This window comes from Sinohyriopsis cumingii, chromosome 12 (genome assembly GCF_028554795.1).
Source record: "Sinohyriopsis cumingii isolate HCF-2022 chromosome 12, ASM2855479v2, whole genome shotgun sequence".
Lineage (NCBI taxonomy): Eukaryota > Metazoa > Mollusca > Bivalvia > Unionida > Unionidae > Sinohyriopsis > Sinohyriopsis cumingii.
Window position 1 is genome coordinate 72,735,512 of NC_142972.1, and position 22,333 is coordinate 72,757,844.

The following is a 22,333-nucleotide window of genomic DNA, read 5'->3' on the forward strand; positions in this document are numbered from 1 at the left end:
TTGTAGAAGCATAACATTACTCCAATTACAAGACCTAAACATCTGAAACGACGAACAGGCTGATAGGTAATTAATTAAATATTGATAGTATGTGGGCCTGTTAACATCCCTGGGGTTAACATAAATGAAATCAAATATTAAAACTGAATAGGGCCATCTGCTCTTTTTCACATCACATAAATTTAAAAATGAATGTTGAAGTTGTTATAATAGCAAAAAACTGTTATTAAAATCTTAATTATTGACTAATTTGTGGGGCCATATCGGCATTCATCCCACCTTATCCTCAACCATTAAAAATCTTTAAAAATAGCAAAATGTTAAAAATATTAATCTTCTAATAAATCTTTTTACAAAACAAACAGCACAGTAGTTTTATCCAACACAACACTGCTTGGTCAATATTCCAGATGCTATGAAACTTGCCAATGTCAGTGATAAGAAATAAAGTACAAGGTATATTGAATTTAAAAAATGAGGACGTTTAGATTGTGAAAATCTAAAGGACAAACACATGTATGAAAGCTCTTAGCTTATAGTTTCAACATATTTAATTGGCAATATATGATATAATGCTACAAGGCAAAAGTTCAAGTAACTAAACTGGCCCCTGATAATTATACATTATACACTTATTTTAGTATATTTCAACATGAGAAAGGAGTAGTAAATATGAATATTGAAAAATGATTGGATCGAGAGGGAGACAGCTTCGCTAACCAAGGTTCCGATGTGTTAACCCTATCTAAACCTAAGCTTATCGAATAGATATTTATGTACATAGGGTTTGTGAATTTCATTGGATGCAACAGCAAGCTACCCTATCAAAATAGATATGTTGTTCAAATTAGAACAATACGCCTACATGATCGAGAAAAGGTGAGAGAACAATTTCAATGGACTGATAGATAAGCAATTTTCCAGTGCTAGTCCATGTTTGTACAAATATCGTTAACTCAAATACGCCTGTAATGGTTCCTCTCTGGTATATATTCATATTTCTATGGTAAACTTACAAAGTCTTCATTTTAAGTCAGCTGCCCACCGTTTTTTTTTTTTTGCCTATACAGAATGTTTGTCATAAATTAAAAATGGAGATCAACAATATTGAACTATTTACAATGAATTACATATATCAGGACAGAGTTCACTAATTTGAATAATATGGATATGACCGAAATGAAATTTGGTCTTTATTTAATGAAAATACTTCTACACGTGTTAAAATGCATCTAAGTTTTGCAAGCTAGCTAAGTATCGACATTGGGCTATAATAAGCATTTTCACCCAGATCAACGGTGACAAATGCGAATAACAGGTGACAGTTTCTACGTAATATGACATTTAATTTCATGTAACAATATATTAAAACAAGATTATAATGGTGCTGCTAAAGCTTGGCCGATGCCTTACGTAATCTCTATCATGTAATATGAGCTATAGTGGCATGAATATATTTGTTATTATCTTCCGTTTTACAGTTTGAAATTTTATTCAACAAGTATCGTAGAAGCCTTAAGTAAAATTGGGAGGGAAATATCGTATTCATCATCAGGTGAAGTCGAAGTAAACTATTAAGTTCGTAAGTCAGTATTTTCTTTTTTATTGTAGATTCGAAAAGAAACATTCTTATTTTTACCAGAATGCGTGTGGTGGGGTAGAATATAATTTTCCAAGATGCGTTTAGATCTTTTGTCTCGCAATTGGGCCATCTGTTCTCGCGTAATGATCGCTGTATCTGGCAAGTCCAATAGTTGTTGTAACAAAATCAACGTTGCCAATAATTGATTCGTTTACCTGTCAATTAATTCAATAACGTGCACTGTTAAACAACCCAAAATACCAGTGTTGACAAATCCCACTTGAACACTTCAACCGTTACTAGCATGATTGGCTTGTGTTTTCCCTCAGTTCGCCAAATATGTCTCATATCGCACATAAATCTAGAAGTGTCCTGCACTTGCAGGTCAGTTTGAATTTGATTGAAATATCTGGCCGCGTATAAGTGATACTGAAAATATATTTTATGTCGATCCGCTAACACAGGCTCGTCCGAGTCAAATACAAAATCAGATTAGCCTTTCTTTATACACTGTTGAGTTTTTGTAATACAACTCACATCTTCAACAATGTTTCATTCTCCATTGCCACATTTACAGGCAATGAATCTAAGAATCGTTATTGAGTGGCTTCATTAATGATTTTACTAACCGCTGGAGGAATATATTCACTGGACGGTACCTTAAACGGTTTTATTATGGTCCTTAAGTCACTAATAAATTTAGTACACCTCCAAACGATTGAGCTGCCTTTGACCCCAAGTTGATTCATCCGATCCACATCAGTACTTTTGATTCTTTCAACAACTTGCACTGCCACTTGTTTAGCTGTTGGCAAAAGCATTTTGGTGCACCTTTAAATAATCTACGAACAACGTTGCCTAGACCAGTTACACAATATGTCGCGTTAACGTGTTGTATCATCAATATTGCACAGCAGAGATTAATAACAAGCCGCTCTTGATACACAATTATATAATTATCACGTGTCAACCGATTAATGGTGATGCTGGCGTAATCGATATCAAAGCAACAGTTTCCATTGTTGATGAAATCAGAAGCATAATTTGATTTTGAACAACTACGCCTGCCTTCATACTAATACTGACAGCGTCGCAAGTTAAACTGATCTTCGTTGTTGACGCAATTTTTAAAATGTTACTCACAATATGATATCCTGTTCGTAAATATGGCTTGACATCTAAGACATCCTTAGGACAACCTAAAACATATCGTATTGACCACCCTGCAGATTATATCGAGGTGATGAGACTGAGTGTGGACTCATCGGCACGTATGGAAATTTTAGAGCAATTGCCGTGAACCAAACAGATTCTGCGTCAAATATTTTCCTTGATCGATTTCATGTATGCGCCGGCATGACGTTCAATATTATTCCAAGTGGCACCAGTGTTTGCTGAAAACACAAAAATATTATTTGCTGGAAGACTACCAAGCGATAGTGACCGGATATTAGGCTAACTAGTAATAAACTTTTAGCTACGCTATTATGATCAGAAGTCAGTGTGATTCACCGGCATGCAGCAATGGTCACACGAAATTCTGATTTTTTTTGATGAGGTTGTAATCATCGAGATAACACTCTGGGTTGTATGCACAATAGCTGTTGCAGATTATGTAGAATATAGTGATGAAATAGTACACCATCAATAGAAACATAACTCGCCCACTGCGTCTGAAGCGAATGTCTTTTTGTGATGTTACGGAACAAGATGTTCAGGATCAGGCTAATCAAGTAAATGTTTTGGTTCATAAATATACGAATGCCAACAGAACTCACCGATCGGAATGTATTATACAGAGCAGTATTCGACTATGCAAAAGAGAGTAAGTGCAAGAAAGTTAGCAAACGTTATCATGAAATTTAAACCACACAAAGCTGTGGAAGAAATTTACAAGATGTTTGACATTATTTGGTCGATATGACAGCCGGACAAAATTCATGCTGGTACAATATTCAGTGATGGTTGGACTATCGAAGGACTTGCGCAAGTTGGTGTCCATTTGTCACCATATCACCCCTTTCGCGGATACAGTTAAGTAGCAACGCCAAACTTGGTTCCACTAAGGTCAGTTATAAATGTAAATTATTTTAGAAAACATATGTTTTGAAGATAAAAACAATTATGTTGGCGTTATATGTGGTTCGTGACAACCAAGACATACCCAGAGAAAACCGGCGACACCTGGATAAACTCATTTTTAGTGATATCGTGTTTCCTAAGCAGATTACCACAGTCACACTGAATAAATTTGAAACACTTAACCCAGCTATCGATGATAGCTTATTCACGTGTAACAAAGATCCATGATCACCACATATGAATTCTGATTGATTTGTTGTTGCTGGGTGAAAGGAAAAGAAGCATATTTGATATTTCATTAGGTACGAATAAAGCATCTTGCTCATCTATTGAACCGACGCAATAAACACGAACATAACAGTGTTCCATGATTGTATTTAACATCCAGGAACTGCTCACCAGCCATGCCTTTACTGCGGTGGTATAAGTGAAAACCAACAACGTACAATCATGCCAGAACCTGGTAAAATGAGTCAAATATACCGTAGTAAAAGACAGATGAAAATCCCATATATCATATACACGGATTATAAATCCAAGAATGTTTCAGTAGATAGCTCTGCTAAAAGAAACGCAAATGGGCCTGATATCGATCGAATTGTGTAAATTGCTGAAAAATCCCATGCTGGTTATATTGCCGTGATACGATGTGATGGTAAAACAGACAAGCTAGTTAATATCTGGCCACGGTTCTAGGTCTCTAATCGCAGCTGGGGTGATTCTCAGATCGATTTAAATTAAAGTAAAATGGATTTCGCCGCAGCACAATTTACGGCACGCATAATTATGACTAGTAATAACAGCCACTGGCTGCTGGATTTTCGACGAACCTTTCACTGACAAAGAGCAAAATTCTTCCATCGACAATGAGCAAAGCCTCTCCAACGATAAAATTAAATGTCCCGGTTCCAAAGTTCGTGATCATTGTCACATTGCTGGTGCTTACAGAGGAGCAGCATACAATGCATGTAACTTACAGTTGAGAATATACCCCGAAAAAAACAAAACCTGCTTCATAACCTAAGTATGATATCCACTTAGTAATGCAATTAGTAGGCACGACATCAGACTCTGATAAGCGTGATCCCCATCAACATGGCAAGAATACATGAAGTTTCGGATGAAATAACTGAAGATCATTGATTTGTTACAGTGTATGCTTTCCTCCATGGGCAAGTTAGCAAGCTGTCTGACGGCGGAAAACTTCAAAATCAATTGCTGATACTGTCCAACCAATACAGACCTTTTGATGAAAAGTGTTGTGTTAATCCCTACGATTATATAAACGAATTGGACAAGTTTTCTGAAACTCATTTGCAACCGATCGAAGAGTTTTATTCATCGCTGTTGCTTCAAGGTATTTCAGAAGAAAATTACGAACAAGAAAAGCACATTTGGGCAATACTCGAGTGCAACAATCTTATTAACTGTATATGCATTCGGATGTGTTCTGCTTGCTGATGTATTTGAGAAATATGTTGGCACTGACCTCGGCCTGTACAACCTCGATCCTGCATTTTACCTCTTGTTGCCGGGTATGGGTTCGCGTGTATTGCTGCTTAAAACCAAACTGGAGCTGTAATTACTTACAGACATTGGTCTGTATATAAACATCGAACGATCAATTCGTGTTGGAATATCCAGGTCAAGTCACATATTCGCTCGAGCCAACAAAAAACATGGATGGATATGATTCCGCTGACCCCAGCCGTCACATCATGTAACAATCATGGCCATGATTAAACCACTTCCGGTTAGTGAATTTCAGTGGATCGATCCTGCGTACATTGATCTACCAAATCACGTTCACGATCATAACATCAAGAGTGACCAAGGAAAATTCTTTAAAATTGCTCTTGAATATACCGAGCGATTCCGCGATGCAAACAACGATCATCCGCTAGTTCCTGAAGCGCTGTTGGTACCACGTACATGGTTGTCACCGAATCAGTGCTCGATCGTTGATGCCTCCGGCCGCAAATATTCTGAATGCACTGAATTGGTGCTACCTTTCAGGACCAAACACAACTGTGAACTGCAGATGGGAAATATCAGTTGCACTTGCGATTGATAATGTGTGTGACCATGATCCATCGAGTGCTTGGACCTCGCCAGAAAACCTAGATGGTCCCATATATTCGGATGAATATGGACCTCTAAAATGACTTAGAGATGGACTAATTTTACAAATTCAGAAGCATTACCGTGTTTAGGAAAGTCATGGATAATCTGCGTAAACGTAACCGAGTAGATATTGTCCGCGACATTGTGCATCACAAACTTGGTAGACTCATCACAGACCCGGCCATTCAATCCAAAAAATGAATTTGATGGTGAAATCATTGCCATTCACAGTAAAACATCATAACTCAAATTGACAAAACCAGTCTATTTAGGTTCGTCAGTGTTCGACGTGTTGAATCTACTAAATTTATATGACAAGACCAAATCATTTAATCAGGATGGGGTTAAGATGATATACAGTCATGAAAATGACTAGTTGCTGATGCATATCACCGACCTATGAAATCAACACTCAAGCGTCCGATTATTATTATATTGTGAACCAACCTATGATTGATACTGGCTAGTGCAATGTATCAACGTTCCAACACATATCCTCGTTCAGGCTTGGCTAACGTGGGTAAGATTGAAAGCCTGCTATTACTTTTTCGTGGGTCGATGGTTCTTCCCGGGGTTTTCCAGGGTTCTTTCCCCACCAGTTATACTTGCCGAGAGGTATAGCCTATATTGAGCTAAAAATGGCGTTAAACTCTACACAACAACAACATATGCTAGTGGTAGATCTGTATTTACTGTTATGACTTGCAATTTACCTCTCCCATATGCACGGCTGGGAGGTTTTGGCTCACCAGGTGAAGATGTTCCCAATCTATCTTGGAGTATCAGTCCATTCCAAAATCGTAAATACATCCACGGACCAAACTGGATCAGTTGCACAATGTTGTTGCCCAACTTCTAAAACTTCGGTTGCATTCAAATACCAAACAAAACATGCCTCCTAGGCTACTATAGCCTCATTTGCAATTCTAGTGAGTAGTGGTGATCGAATAACCTTTCTGCAAGAGTACGATTAAATTTTTCCACTATAGCCAGGTCCCGATATATAATGAAATGTCCCACACGTAACCGCTTCTTTGTATGTTCCAGCCACATCAAGAATGGTTAGCACGTATTTAAATGTGCGCAATCGGCCTTGTCGATTACGGATACGATCGTGTGGAATAAATAGCAAATCAAGTTTTATGTATTTCATTAGGTCTTTGCACATCCCTGTGAAATATTTATTGATGCTGGTAAATAAATATGCCACAGCGCATGTTTGGTCAATCTCATTAGTGACCTTGGCTACAATAACTAATTGTTTAAAGGCGGCTTCACCTCTCCAGCATCCTTGTGGATTGTAGTATATATTTGATAGTGTCCGGCTTTTGTGTAAGTTGTTCTTTTGTATTGTTAATATTGGTATATCTTTAACTTTTAATCAATGGTTTTACCGCCCAATGTAATCTTGCCTTTTATTCCTCTTATGACGACCCATTCTGCAATTCGGTCTCCCTATGTTGGATCAATCGCATTCAAGTCATTAATCAGATCCAACTATATCATTAGATGCTTTGTAAGCAATATCATGTCTGCAACGTGCAGCATCGATGCGGTTGATAGGTGTTTCACCAGTCTTGGGTGGTTATTATAATCACACCATGTACCAGGTCTACATTAATTTTATCTGGGAAGATGATTGTCACAAGGTACTTACTCCGTGGTGTCTCTGGTGACTTTGCTAATGCAAAACCGTTTTCGTCTTTCATTGTAAACGTGAAACATTTTGACAAATATAGAACACACGTTCCCGTATTCGATGCACGTGTTTGAACTCGATTTGGATTTGCTTTATGTATTTTGTCGTGACATCGCACACGTTATAGAGACATGATCATATTATATTAGACAATTATTCAATGGCATCACGCAAAAGAAAATTCTCAGATACTCTTAGCAAGAGCAAAGATTTATCCATCGTTGACATTCGGTGCAAACAATACCTAAAGGCTTCAGACATCATGACTAAACAACGTTCTCAAACTCATTTCGTGCACTAATACTTAGCCCTACTGGATCAGGAAAAGCACAGGAAAAGCACAACTGTTTCTTAAAGTGGTTGAATTTCATTGCAATAGGTTGTACCCGAGACAGGTTGTACGTCATTGCAGAATCGGCATCGGCATTTGCTAATGATCAACCTTGCTATAATGTTTTTAAAGATATTAAAAACATTGTTGAGTAACAAGAAACCGTTGCGACGTGAGAGCAACGCTTCCGATGATTTCTTTTCTATCATTGTATAATAATCCACGAATAAGATTTTGGATGCAAACAAAAATAACATTGTGAGGTACGAAGATGTGATGCTTGAAAATCAAATTAATCGCTTACACATATTTTTACAAGGTCGGCATGAAAACACATATCTATTTGACTCAACGATACGCACATGTGCCAAAAGTGTTCATTGACAAATGTAACATGCTAATTGCTAATAATATTTCGTAGCATTGACACGTATAAACTTGGAAATATTCGACGGATTTGTTCTGCCGCTGACCGCATGTTGTATGAATTTCGTGATGTGTTTGTACTGATTATCGGACTCTTTCTTTCATTATTGATTATACTGGAACTTGCAGTCGAGGGGGTATATATCGTGCTGGTTTGGGTGCGCCAATTTAACAATTAAAAACCAATCATATAACGCGTTTATGGCAGTGATACCACAGCATGGAAAGCGACACCGCGAAGCTGCTTACCAACAACTCGATTTGATTCACTTTGTGATAGAAGGCCTCCAAAAATGTCAAAGATATGTTACAGTCCGGACAAAGTCCACTATTAAATCTCATGGCGGGGTTTGAACAAACATATACTTGAATATGTTCAATATATTCGTGATATACACGAAACCGACTATTAGTCCTGAATCAATTGGGACCGTGCGTGTGCTAAGTGAAATCAATGATTCAATGTAGCAGGTGTTTGCAAATACAACCTAGAGCGTGACTTTGATGATCATTATTTCATCCACAAAGCCAGAATTCAGTGTGACGTTTTATGCACCTCTGACTGCTGGTGACTCACGCACACTTGAGACTGCACTAATATCGTCGCGACTGTATTGCAGTTAGCCTAATATCAGATCCCAACCGTTTTTTTTGGTCTGCCTACGAACCATTTATTTGTGTTTCTAGCCGACACTGGTGCATAGTGGCATGCCATTTAATTTCCCTATTCGTGTACGACATAGATTAAATCAATGAAGAAATTCGGCGAATCATGTCAGTGTTAACTAGCAAAGACTCTAAAATTGCTATAAGTGTTCATGAGATCACAGGCACTTCTTTCATCACCACATAGTCTCAGACGTATGCGGTTGAACACTCCCGCACCTGTGTATTTGAAATGCTATAATATTCGGCTGTCACATATTCGCATTTCCCTTGTGAATCAAGAGGGACAAGTTGTAGATTTGCCATGATGAATCTTAACAAAACAACTGTACTTTAGAGATCAACCTGATATTTTAAAATAACAATAATGTCTAGTGCTTGGATGTGCAAACAAAAGATTGTGTACATGTGAAAATTGCATAGTATAGAACTGGGATTATTTGCGCGCGCACCAAAAGCATACACAACCTGATGATCGCGCGTTGTAACCGTCGCTAAGCTAATTGCAATGCGAGTTGTAAATAGTTGCTAAAAGTGCTGCTGTGGATCGATTGAAACGTCTGGGTTCGCAGGCAGCTCAGTAGCTTTGTTATCGAATACGGCGATTAAATAACAAAAGACATTTCTCGTTACATAAAAATCGACAGAATCAATGCTTACTGCAGCTAGTAAAATCGTTAACGAGGCCACTCAGCAGAGATACTCAGAATCGACGATTACAAAACTGGCAATATGGAGTGGATTCAGACGTGGGTAGCAAAGCCCTCAAGAAACGAATTATTATATAAATTATTAAATAAGTGGAAACAAGAAATGTCCATATGGGTCAGTTCATTGATATATTTCTTCCAGGATTTAACATGGGTGTACCTGTGTTAGTGGACGAAATCAGAGACTTCCAGCCTTAAGCATACCCAATAATAGATCATAATCAATTAAATATAGAATTGCAAGTACAAGATTCATCTAAGTTTTTCCTTCCATGTGAGGCATTTTTGGTAATTGACGGAAAACTGGTACAAGCCGACATCGCCGATTACCCCGCCAATGCTAAAGAGGGATTTGTTATCAGTGATACCGTGACATTGTCACAATAAATATCGGACTTGCAAGTTATACTTATGAGTGCTTCTTAAGAAAAACCCCAACGATGTAGCGTTGTGTTGGTGTAGTGCTGCTTGTAAATATAAGTTGCCAACGCTGGCTTTGTGGATGCCTGTGTAGTCCCCTTCATCAGACTTGTTATCATTTTATGCAGCCGAAAACCACTTCAACGCTGTCTTTTCTTGCATATCCTACGGACGCACACACTAAAACAGCCATTGCATGACAATATAATTGTCAAATAAGTACCCAACATGGTCAAAATGAATGAACAAAATGTATGTCAAAATGTAAATGAAGATAATAGTCAAGAACATAGCAAAATGGTATTTGACACCTTGGAAGTGACCGAAAGTTCTCTGCGGTTAAACGGTAATCAAGAACCTTCTGAAGAAATTCGCTTGACTACACAGAAGCAACTCCTCATATTACACGACCAGGTGACCATCTGTAATCGTAAACACATTAACACTGGTCTGCAAATACCAAAATAAGACTTTTGTACGTTGTACCCGATTTGTTGGTTTTCATTAGAACACTTGGAGTTGTTCAGACAGTCTGTCATTGATATGTACTTTCATGCAGATGTATGATGCTAATAACGGATGTTATACTATGATAATTTCTGACAAACCACTGATGTTTGATGGTGATGGTGGCTGAATGACAGCGATCGATACATCTTTGTAATACTCATAATTTTAGACCTGTGACGTATTTGAATAATAACGTCCTACAACGAACTGAGATTCCGTCTTAATGATACTCAACTAGAGACAATAAAAACACACAATCATTAGAAATTGTGGGGTCACACTAAAACTTTCTCATGCAAAATTAACTGGAAACGTTCCTGTGTAGTTAACCCAAACACAGCTGGCTCAGTTTAATGCGGCCAAGTACAAAAGAACCTCAGTGAAATTAAAATTATCCAAGTTTGAGGTGGAATAAATGCAAAAAAGGTGGAATATTTCCTTTCCTTGCTGTGATTCCAGCATTGTTGGCAAACACCGCTCCAGACGTTTCAGAAACAGCAGTATTAGTGGCTCTAGGAATCGCATTAAGAACGGCTTTGTCAAACGCGGTAGGTGACCGTATCAAAAGAGAAAGAGGTCTTCTCTTACCAGGAACAGTTCGTTGAATATTCTCGGATCCCAGAAGATCGCTCCGTTATTTACTCACGATCGCAAAATGAGCCAAACATGTTCGTTGTGCTTTAAGCGAAATGAACTTACGTGAATGATGCCACGCACACGCGAAGCCGGTATTGTTAATAATATTGTTGAATTCATCAATAGGCCATGTCACTCCCTGGGTCACATACACGGTAACACCTCAACATAGTTTGTAATTTGAGCCGTATGAACATGCAGCACCTGTTGATGTTGTTAATTATTAACCAAGGTAAACAACCGTTGTTGATTCGACTATGCCAGTATAAACACGGTTGGATAGAATGATATGCGATCATATTGACATTGCAGTGTTGCTTGGACTGGAGCGTTCACCAACACGTCAAAACACTTATTGATTTTACATTAAAGTACCTGTAATATTATATAACAATGCCTATTAATATTTATGGATGTTACTTAGCTCGGCGCCACGGTGCTAGATGGTTAGCCACCAAAGCAGATTTGTCTCAATGTCCTAGTCGTGTTCTTGTTGGTATCAAGTCAGATGAAGTTTTGATCACAATGGCAAATATAAATCGTTACATGCGGACATTCAGGATATTACTGTCAAGCCAAAAGTCGACATTGTGGTAAAGAATATGGCTGAGTTTACCAAAATCGGTGGAATCTGAGACAATTATGGGTCGGTTGCGTTTATCTAAAACTGTGCTGATGATGCTAATTAAGCAACAAAACGATACGTGGATCAGCAAATCGCTGACAAACAATGAACATCGCGGATAGTAACTTCATGAAAGTATATGTATGTGATATTATGAAAGAAACTAAGGTAAAAACCTTAAACAAATAGGTGAGTCATTTTCACATATATTGCTGAATATTCTTTTGACAGATCTAAAAGTCAAATCTTAAAGATGCGCGAGTCCGGAACATATTTATTTATCCTCACTGCAACTAAGGGTGCTTGTGGTTTAATGATAGTATTGATAACTAATAAGCGGCATCATGATAATAACTTTGTACCACTAATACCAATACTTAATTGGCCCAACAATATTGCCATGGAAACTTACACAGTTGTAATACTATCAACGTTGGTCAAGGGGGATGAAATTCAGTTCGAAGCATTCGACATTTATGATGACATTCCCTTAATCGTCTTTTTCGTTTGTGTTTTGATTAGAGTGTATCATATTGTCTAAGTAATGGAGTCTGATCGTCGTGATCAAGTTAGAGAATTTACCGCAGACGTGGTGTTGGTCCAACTGGCTCACTCAAGTGATGTATTTTTGCGACCAAGCGTACAAAATTAAAATTGATAAATATGTATAAATCGCGTGGGCGGATCACTATGTTATGGGGAGTGGAGACGAATATTGTTCTCAGAGGACCCATAGGGTACAAATATGGCAAATCCGGCAGTTTCATACTAATGGTGATCGTCAGCCGATGGCTCATTTACGTACATCAAATCCCACTTCAGCAATCTTAGAACCATATTCAAAAATCCTTGAAGTTTTACCTGATCCAGAAATACCAATTACAAGTGCATGAACTGAGACTGGAAATTCTGAATTAGCAGTATCATCACCATGCTTGGACGTTGTGGTGTTGCCTATGCAGACACATCAATGACGACGAAAGCATCTGCGTGTTTTCTTTATAGCGATGCCATAATAGAGTACACAATTCAATAATATCTTCATGTTGTGTACAACCTCAATCAAAAGCACGCGCTGCAAATCCAACACGGTTTCTCAAACACGCGATTCCTGAAACTTGCGACAAATGTGGAGCAAAAAAGATTCATATTAATAGGGAAAAAGTATGGAGGCGTAGCTTCTGGTTTTACAAACAAGAATTCGGTGCTGACATCACGACTTCATTAATATGGAATCAATATTCTGGTAAAAAAGACATCCCTGGGTAAACTTACTGTTGACCTGGTACACAACAGGATATACGACTTGTTTGTAACAAGAAACCAAAACCTCCGGTAGATGGCACTCAATGTAAACAATATTAACACAGATAAACAATGGATACAAAAAATTGGATATTATCCGAATTATTCTACAGACAGAGTGGTTATTCAATAGGTGACCCGTTTTGGAAACATTAACGAGTACCGAAAAGGTTATTACTGAGATTACTCAAACATGGTTGGCCAAACAAGCATTGCGCAAATATACCTGTCATTACCAAAAAAAGTTTCACTTGTATGGGTTGATATCAAAATGCCAAATGAAATTCATCAAGCTGATTTCTTGTGTTTCGACACTATTGTGTCTGCGATCGACAAGGTCAATTGTGAACATATAAGAATGCGACAAACATTGCTGATGTTGCTAGAATAAACGTCAAAGCTAGTAATTTGACGTCCAAGGATTTGGCAAGTCTTGCAAATGCACTCGAACACATTTATTCATGCAGACCACACACATACTCTCGGCTGTTACAAGTGGATCGTGCTAAATAATTTCCTGGATCTGTTGCTGCTTTGTTTACTAAACACCGCGTGCGAGTTAGTTTTAGACAGGTCACCATTTGTTGTGATCACGCTATTGTGGAGCTATTTAATTACATACTGTGGAACGTTTTCCTTTTGTTTTGTCATCAGTACGAGGAATAATTGTTAATGCGATCTGGGAAGCAAGGACATTGTATTTGTAGTTCTCTGTCACACAAATGGGTAACACATATTACATTAGTCATAGCAGCACTAAACAATGAAGGCACATACACGATTGGATTAAAACCAACGTATGTGATTCGAGAAAAGTTACAGTTACTTAGAAAAATACCGTACAGAAGGCACGGTTGCAACCACTCGGAGACAAGTCTATTTGGTATATGTATGCACTTGGAGGGTTCGAAGATAGACAATGTTGTGCCACTCACCCGTTATGATCCGTCAATTTGTTTATCTCGGAACGGACTGATACTCCAAGACAACTAAACAGTTATCGTTCGGGAACATCACAAGGTGGACCATAGCCTCCAAGCCAGGCATTTGTGCGAGAAAAATATCAAAATGTTTCCAGCAAATACGGAACTACCAACAATATTTGCGTTAACACGTATATGCATTAGTGGACGTGTCATTAGAAACAGCATGATGCCTAAGTGCGAAGAATGTGATTCTATCGGGGAGTATCCAACGATTAATATCAAGCGGACAGACTCTCTTGGTTGCATGAGCAAACACCTATATGATTTTCCTGAAACTCTATAATATTTTGTCGTGTTGTGAATTCACGTCGGTTTGGGAGACATTGTTCATCCATGTCGTGTCGGTAATCCGTACACATAATGATCTGTCAAACACCTTTTGTTCTCTATTTATTTTCATAGGGTTATGGTCCAACTACAATTGAGTACATTTTATGTTGTTGTTCCAAATACCCTTCAACTGGTTTATCCATGCATTCGTCTTTAAACTTACCACAATTTTTGTATTGATGTCACTACAAAATGGAAACTCATTCGGATATCCGTTGGTATCAAATTCATTGACCAAAACGTGGCTGTTCCATTTCCGCGTGCACATCGTTGGTGGTGACAGGCATCAATTGCGATTCAGTTTCGTTGCTCATGATCTTGACATAATTAGGATAAAACGATTTGATCTTGTCATATTAAAACTCATATTTGTGCAGCTTAGACAAGTGCCAAAAGTACGAGCCAAGGAAGATTGTTTTTGCCAGCTTGTGTTCTGATGTTTAACTGTAAACGATACGAGTTCTACCATCAAACACCTTTCTGGTTTCAAACGTCGGATCAGTGATGAGCCTTCAAAGCATGTCATATTTACTACCACTGGCAAGGTACTAGTTGTTTTCATTCACTGTATTTACGTATGGATTTAGCAACGATCGATCACTGATTCGGGGACAACCAAGTACGAAGATGGGACAACGCTCCTTTGAGAGCGGATAATCGTTGTGCGTCTCACGTAAATGTTCAGGATATTCTAGATCACCTTCAAAGAAGGATCAGAAGTCACTGATGATGTTGTAATCGCACACGTGTTTTTTGCAGGTCGATGTGTGTGGGGTCAATAAAGTGAAACGCATAACGGATACAGCATTGCCCATTCATAAAGTTATTCTCAACCAGATACATAATGGAACTGTTCAGGACAGAGGGGTCATATTCTTCCACTTTTGAGTTGTTGCCGCGCGCATATATTTACACATTCATATCGATGTCGGTGAGTAATTCCAGCTCGATTTTGGTCTTGGACAACAAAACATCCCACGCCATCCCTGATGGTGACATGTAATGTGCACAATAGAGCTTATGCTTGTGCATGGCAGTGTTACAAAATTGATCAAGCACATCAGCAACACGTCGGTGCGTAAATACAGATCGTGATAGTCGCCCATACTTTTTTAATCAAATCCAGATCAAGCCTTGTTTGCTTGCTTGTGCTTTTTTCTGAGATATCCTCTCGATCCAAGGATTTATAAAACGTTTCGCAACTGAGTTTCAATATATTTGTCCCAGGCACTCGTGTACTCGTACAGACGCACCTTTTCTCCTCAGAAGGTCTTTGCTGCTTTGCCGATATGGACTAGATATTGCCATGTTCTCCCCATTTTGATTACCCATTCCCCTTTCCAAGGACGAAGTTATGAACTGTATTTTTCCATCTTGTGGGGGATCTATCTTATCGGTGAGTTTGATGCACTGGTTACTTCTTGCATTATTAAATACTTTTACACCCACCCAATTTATGAAACGTCAGGGATCTTTGTTTTCGTTCGGTAAATTCTCATTGTTATCAGGTGTCATAATTGTCAACGCCGTTGAAAAGCGCTCTTGTCCAATACAGTTTGCGTTAATCTCGAGTAATGTAAGGAATACCTTAACTGTTTTCCTGCCAAGTTACAATAATAATGGATGCTCAGTTCGTTCTTCACATCATACTCCAATGTTACAAAATCGGCATGGTTGTTGATCAACTATTTATGTTGTTGGGCTGGATGCTTTGGCGTTCACTTGAAGATTGAGACATTCGACGCCTAAGATAAGAACATTCATCTTTCGCTGCACCGCAGTAAATTTGACAACGTTTTCACCTTGTTCTGACATTATTTTCCGCTGAGTTTGTTCACTGATTCCAGCACAGTATAATGCATGGTCTGTGATCACTAGTTCAATGCTACATACATACATGCATACAACTTCTGCATGGAAAGTTCTGACGTTCGTGCTTCCTGTGTTGTTTAAGCAACCAAATAAGACTATTTATCCATTGGTAGTGCGTTTTCCATTTCTGAACCAATCATACCTCTCATCAACAACAACTCCTAATGTTACTCACCCAGGGTTAAGTGCTTCAAGTTTGCTACTATGTGTGGACTGGGTAACCTGGGAATTCAATTTTAACCATGTGCTGCCCCTATCCTCGAATCATGTCTTAGTTGTCACTTGCTGGATCTAATGCTGACTCAATTGCCCATTCAATGGTATATTCTGGTGATGGTATGTAACTGCACCAAGGAATCCTTTGATATGGTGAGATATGCACTTAGACTTAAATACATCTATCAATGGTCCATTCTGACTCTGCAATGGTGTATTTCTCCAACGCCTTCAAATTTCGTTCAATACTCTTTTTAATTTTATCACTAATGGTGCTGGTATCGTTATGGTTCAGAATTGTACGGGCACCGCTGTGAATCCACAGTATCGTCATTTAAAGTTCATCCTGCCACAACGAAGCGACATAAAAACATACGTATTAAGGATGATATCTGCTTTAACTCCAGAGTGGCCAAACGATTTTGACACAAATGTGATTACAGGGATCATATTTGTTAGCAGCTTTTTAGTGGCTTTACCTAGCTTGTATGTGGCTGGAATAATTTCCAAGTGATGTTCTAACTCTCTGCTATGCGTATTGAGCTTATGTTCAGTTAATTGTCACTGCTGTCCTAGGTCACGAACATGCTCAGCAGATGCAGTAGCAACAACATATATGTAAGACGGTTTAGTTCATCGCGACGACGGAGTTTGCCGTCCTAAATATGGCAACGATTTTGTTCACGCGTGTCTACTATTTCAAGTACGTCAGCCTTTCTTGCATAACTTGGTAGTTTTATATTACGCTGTCATGCATTTTGTACTCTCTTGCTTTTTCCATTAACAACTAGTGGTGGATTAGTAACCGGTGTTGGATTCGGTGTAAATATGGGTCTCCATAATTAAAATATGTCGGCTATTTGCATACAACTTGGTATTTTGTTCCATGATGTTGTGCGATTTGCTTCACATCCGGCACGGTATGCATGATCACATAGAGGAAACCTCCTCTAAATAAAATATCAGTCAATAACGTTGTTTAGTTTTTGCATTGAAGCAGGATTGGAAACTGCAAATTGCTTTCATCCAAGCTATTAAATCATTTATTTCTTTGTCAGTGCAATCATGGGTAACTGTTCAATCAAACGTGTTTGTCCTTTACGCGCCTTGTAACATTCACGAACAGATCCACATGGCTAGCAAAGGTGATTATGTGATTTGACTCCAGTGCCAGATGTAAGACATGGTCAAGCGCCTGGGTCAGAACGTAACATGTTCTGCCGCAGAGTTTATATTTTCCAACGCATACACCTTTGCATGTTTGAGTGCGAATGACAATGAACTTTACAAAAATATGGAAGTTTATTTAATTGAACTTACACATATGATAGACAATTCATCATTGATCTTGATCTCAAATACTACCGGATGGTTTTATATAAAAAAACCGGCGAGTTATCTGAATATTCCTTTACAAATAAATCCATAAACTCATGTATAATGTTTCCCCACGTTCATCTCGGCACAAATAGGTTCAAATTATCCTTTACTTAGTATTGCACCAAATCTCATATTACCGTTTGGGGCTTCAAATCTAATGGAGGTTTTATCTCAGGTATAGACTTTGCCTCTCTGAACTTAAAAAAGGTATAACACATTCCGACAATGGGTAAATGGATGCCATTATTTATTCCAGTCGCTGGTCTTGTATCTCGTTATTAGCCTCTATAGCTTTGTTATACAAAAACGTATGAAGTTCCCGTTAATGACGCAAACTTGATAATCAGCCATTGTGAAATAATTAAGCACACATATTTCAGGTCCCGATAGCGAAATTCCTTTTCAGCGCTAGACATAATATAGTTCAAAAAGGGGTTCGCCTCAATAATCTCAAATTACCCATCCACAAATGCAATACTGTCATACATTTTGTCATACTGACGTACGCGCTCAGTAATATCAGATGTCTTGTATATTTCATGAATACTTTTATGTTGTTTATGTTCCGAACAGCCACTACAAATTATACTGCTGCTTTTATTCTGCCACTAGGTACATTTGTTTGTAAAACTGTTCAAACTCCATTCCTATCTAATACCCTGAAACATCTGTTTAATTGACCTGTTCTTTGATGTAGTTAGCTTTACAGGTAGAACTTTCACTAAAATTATCACGCTTTGCTTCAGATATGGTGCGCAATCTCCTCAGAAACTGCTATATTTTGCACCATATTATATAAATTCTTTTTCGTGTTTTTGTCAAAGCCAGTCTCTGGGTATTTATTTCCATTTTTAAAGCCATTGTCAATTTAATCTATTCATCATTGTGTTCTGAATTAGTCCCTGAAAAGGCATATATAATCTAAGGTGCTTCTTTGATAAATCGATATGATCTACTCAAAGCATGCAGCGATCGAAGTTTCTCTGCTACATAGCATCAATCTGAAGTTTTGCCATTATATGCCACGGTCATTCGTTAGTATAATACAAAATTTCTCCTTAAAAGCTGTGCTTTTGACTCTTTTTAAATATTTGGCACGCAAATAATTTTAAGCTTTGATGTTTAACAGTCAACTGATGTGATCAGTCCAAATCAATTTCAGATACGATTCTTTGAGTATACCTGCCACATATCCATCACTGAAATCGCTCTTACAGTCAGCCAGGCCCAGTAGTCTCCATTATCATTAAGACATATTTTGTCTGAAACTTTGATTCGAATTTGCAATCTTCTGGCTGACAGTACAGCATATAATTCTCAAGGATTTCGCTTGGATGGAGAATGTAAATGAAAACCACGTATTTAGCGTTCAGAGGTCGTTTCAAAACACGTGCTGGGCTCTTCACTTTGTATACCAATGCCGAAAAATACGTCATTACTTTACATGCACCATGTAATAATAAGCATGGAGAGCAAATGTGGACCAACTAGATATTTCCAGCACCCTCACTCAAAATATTCAGTTATTTTTCGATATTAGCAGAAACTATTTTACTCAGGTGTAGATTAAAACTAACCAGTTGACCTCTCTTTTAATTTAAACGCAAGATTGGCCGTTTTGATACAGCCTGCGTCAGTTGTAATCGAACAGCGAACTTTATATGTAGCCTGGGCTGATAATGATTAATCCAGAACTGGCTGCTTCATGACCTACCGGATGTGTACAGATGATGTACACAGTCTCAAAAGCGTGCCATTTATTCAATGGGTTGTATAGAATAAGTATGAGTAGTAAGTTTTGCCATTTCAAACTCTGATACGCTTCATAAACTTATATCACTCATATATGTTCACTTTTCGTATATTATTAATGCTGATCATCCATATGTTTAGCATAACATAAAGGTCGCTTGTCAAGTCATGGAGGATAGATGCTGTGATTTGTATCAGATTTTCAAAAAGGTGAGTGGATGGCATAGTTCTACCAGGATTACTTCTAAATATATGAATATTTGTTGTACGAATTACTTGAGGTTTGCGAATAATATTGTTCTGAATACCGTAATATTTTAACCTTTGTTTCTCTGCAGATTAAAGATGTACTTAATAAAACAGTACAATGGTACAAAGGTTTAAAGACGAATATGCTAGAACTGTACTCTGACGTAATTACAACTGTTGAGAATGAATCATTAAAGGAGAATATGGGTGAGGTGATCGAAATGAGGTTCCCACACTATGAGGAGGAGTTACAAACTATTAAGACATTGCTGCAGAACATGACAGAGGAATTTGAAATTGTTGTTTCTGGTATATATTCTTGGTTACTTGATAAGCTTGACACTCATTAAATAATTGGCTAAACCAGCATGTTATTATTTATGTCTTTACATATCCGCATGAGTTGTGTACGACTATGCTTAATTACCAATTAATATGTTTTACGTTGTACAGAGTGGTGCTACCATTTAATCTAAATAAGTCACTTTTTATCAAACAAAACAACTATATTAAAAGCACAAATAAAGGTTTCGTTAGTCATAATTTTATCTCATACCAACTCATGCTGCTGACAGGACATTCCCAATCAATATACTACTATCGCGTTTTTACGTTTCCGTACGATATACCTTAAAATTATGAGATCAGGACAGTGCAATTTTTAATTGTGCTCCTTTCATCAGATGCATAAAAATTAAATTTTTCCATAGCAAGGGGTCTCTTAATCAACTCTCAATATACATATGTTTCTTAAGTATTGTATTAAATATTTACTTGATGAAATATAACTTATGTTATTTGTTCAAGGTAAACAATTAGGAAATCATATTTGAAATCTACATTTAATAATTATAATACAAACTGAGATACATCCTTGTCTAAGTTGCGCTAAAACATGAAAGTAAAAACAATCAAATGTACGCACCTTCAAAATATCAAGTTCAAACTTATCAATAGTTCACTTTATTGTGGGGACATACCATTATATCTCGCGTGTTTTATCATGCTGGACAATGTAATCAGTTCGATACTGCAATCCAACCAGTAATTGCAGCATATTATTAGAAAATGCTCTGAGAGCAACAAAAATCATTGTGCGTGATTGGCAGCGATATGTTTTAAATTTTTTTTTAATGCGGCTCACGAGCTATATTATGATAGATACAAAACTAATTTATTTTGGTCGAGATAGATTCCCCATAAGATCATCTTAGATCCCAATAAATAGTTTATTTTGAAACCGTTTTCATATGTTATGACTAGAAACGATTCGATATTTGCGTTCATTTACATGAAACAATTTAACAGTTAGGTTCCATTTATTTAAAGAAGTACCAGTTCTCAAACATCAACGAATGTACACTAATATATTCTTCATGTGACTTTCTTGCTACAGGCGAAACAAGTTCGGGTAAAAGTACATTTCTAAATGTGCTTCTAGGGGAGAGGATTCTACCATCGCACCATTTGCATACAACCGCTAGTTTATGTCGCTTACGCAACAGCGAGAATAGACGGATAGAATGCTTCGTTGAAAAGAGAATTGTCGACAAAATACCTCTGACGGCAGATTCCAAAGAACTAAGGGAAAAGTTAGACTCATTAACGAAGAAGTTGCTGTCACAAGATGGAGATCATGAACCCCTCAAACAAATTGATATATATTGGCCAGTATCCTCATTACACGTAAGTTATATGTTAATGAGTGGATATATAAGAAGTAAGTGCGTGCAGTCATCATGGTGTTCACCATCTTGAGAATTAATTAGTACGATTCGTTACGCGGGAAATTTTAGTGCTAGTTAAGACCGAAGATAAAGCGGTCTTAATAACTGAATAAAACAGCATTATGGTATTATCATATACAAAATCGCTTATGGCTTTTAGAAGATGTTCAAACTTCTCTTGGTTTGCTCGACCCCAACAATACGGATATGTACCGTTGCTAGCTTCATCCCAACGCTGCAGCACTGTGTAAATTCTAATATGCATACACATATATGGGATTCAATAAGCTAGCATCTTGAGTAATACGACCGAATGTAGAGTAGAGTAGTAGTGGTTGGAGACTTTCACATGATTTTTTTGTAAATGTGACTTTATTGATTATTCATTCGCACCCTGAAACCAAAGGTTTCGTCAGCATATTGACTGGATGATAGCCAAATAACATTTATGGATAGTATGTGAACTGTTGTATATCAAATAAAGCTTGTAAATCATAACTATATTGTATTTAGACCCACATATAAATACAAATATTGATATTCCAGCAAAGTTTAAGATTGATTAAACGAGAATATTTGTTGACTAGGGAGGACAACTCTTCATCTCTATTAGTCGGTTTGACTGCCAATTGTATCATCATATAGTAAAACTGACGAGTTGTTTGTGCTAGAAACAGAGCACGGAGGTTGTTATGCATAACTACC

At 37.6% G+C, this 22,333-nt stretch overlaps 1 protein-coding gene across 3 annotated transcripts in view; it reads left to right on the top strand.

The window, feature by feature from the left end:
- The window catches only part of LOC149786738 (uncharacterized), a 103,702-nt gene that overhangs the window by 37,896 nt on the left and 43,473 nt on the right, over positions 1–22,333 (top strand). For all 3 annotated transcript variants that reach the window (XM_089978249.1, XM_089978250.1, XM_089978251.1), the window contains 2 exons: positions 19,991–20,210; positions 21,298–21,587. In XM_089978249.1, coding sequence (XP_089834375.1) covers positions 19,991–20,210; positions 21,298–21,587 — 510 coding nt within the window. The remainder of the gene's footprint in view (positions 1–19,990; positions 20,211–21,297; positions 21,588–22,333) is intronic.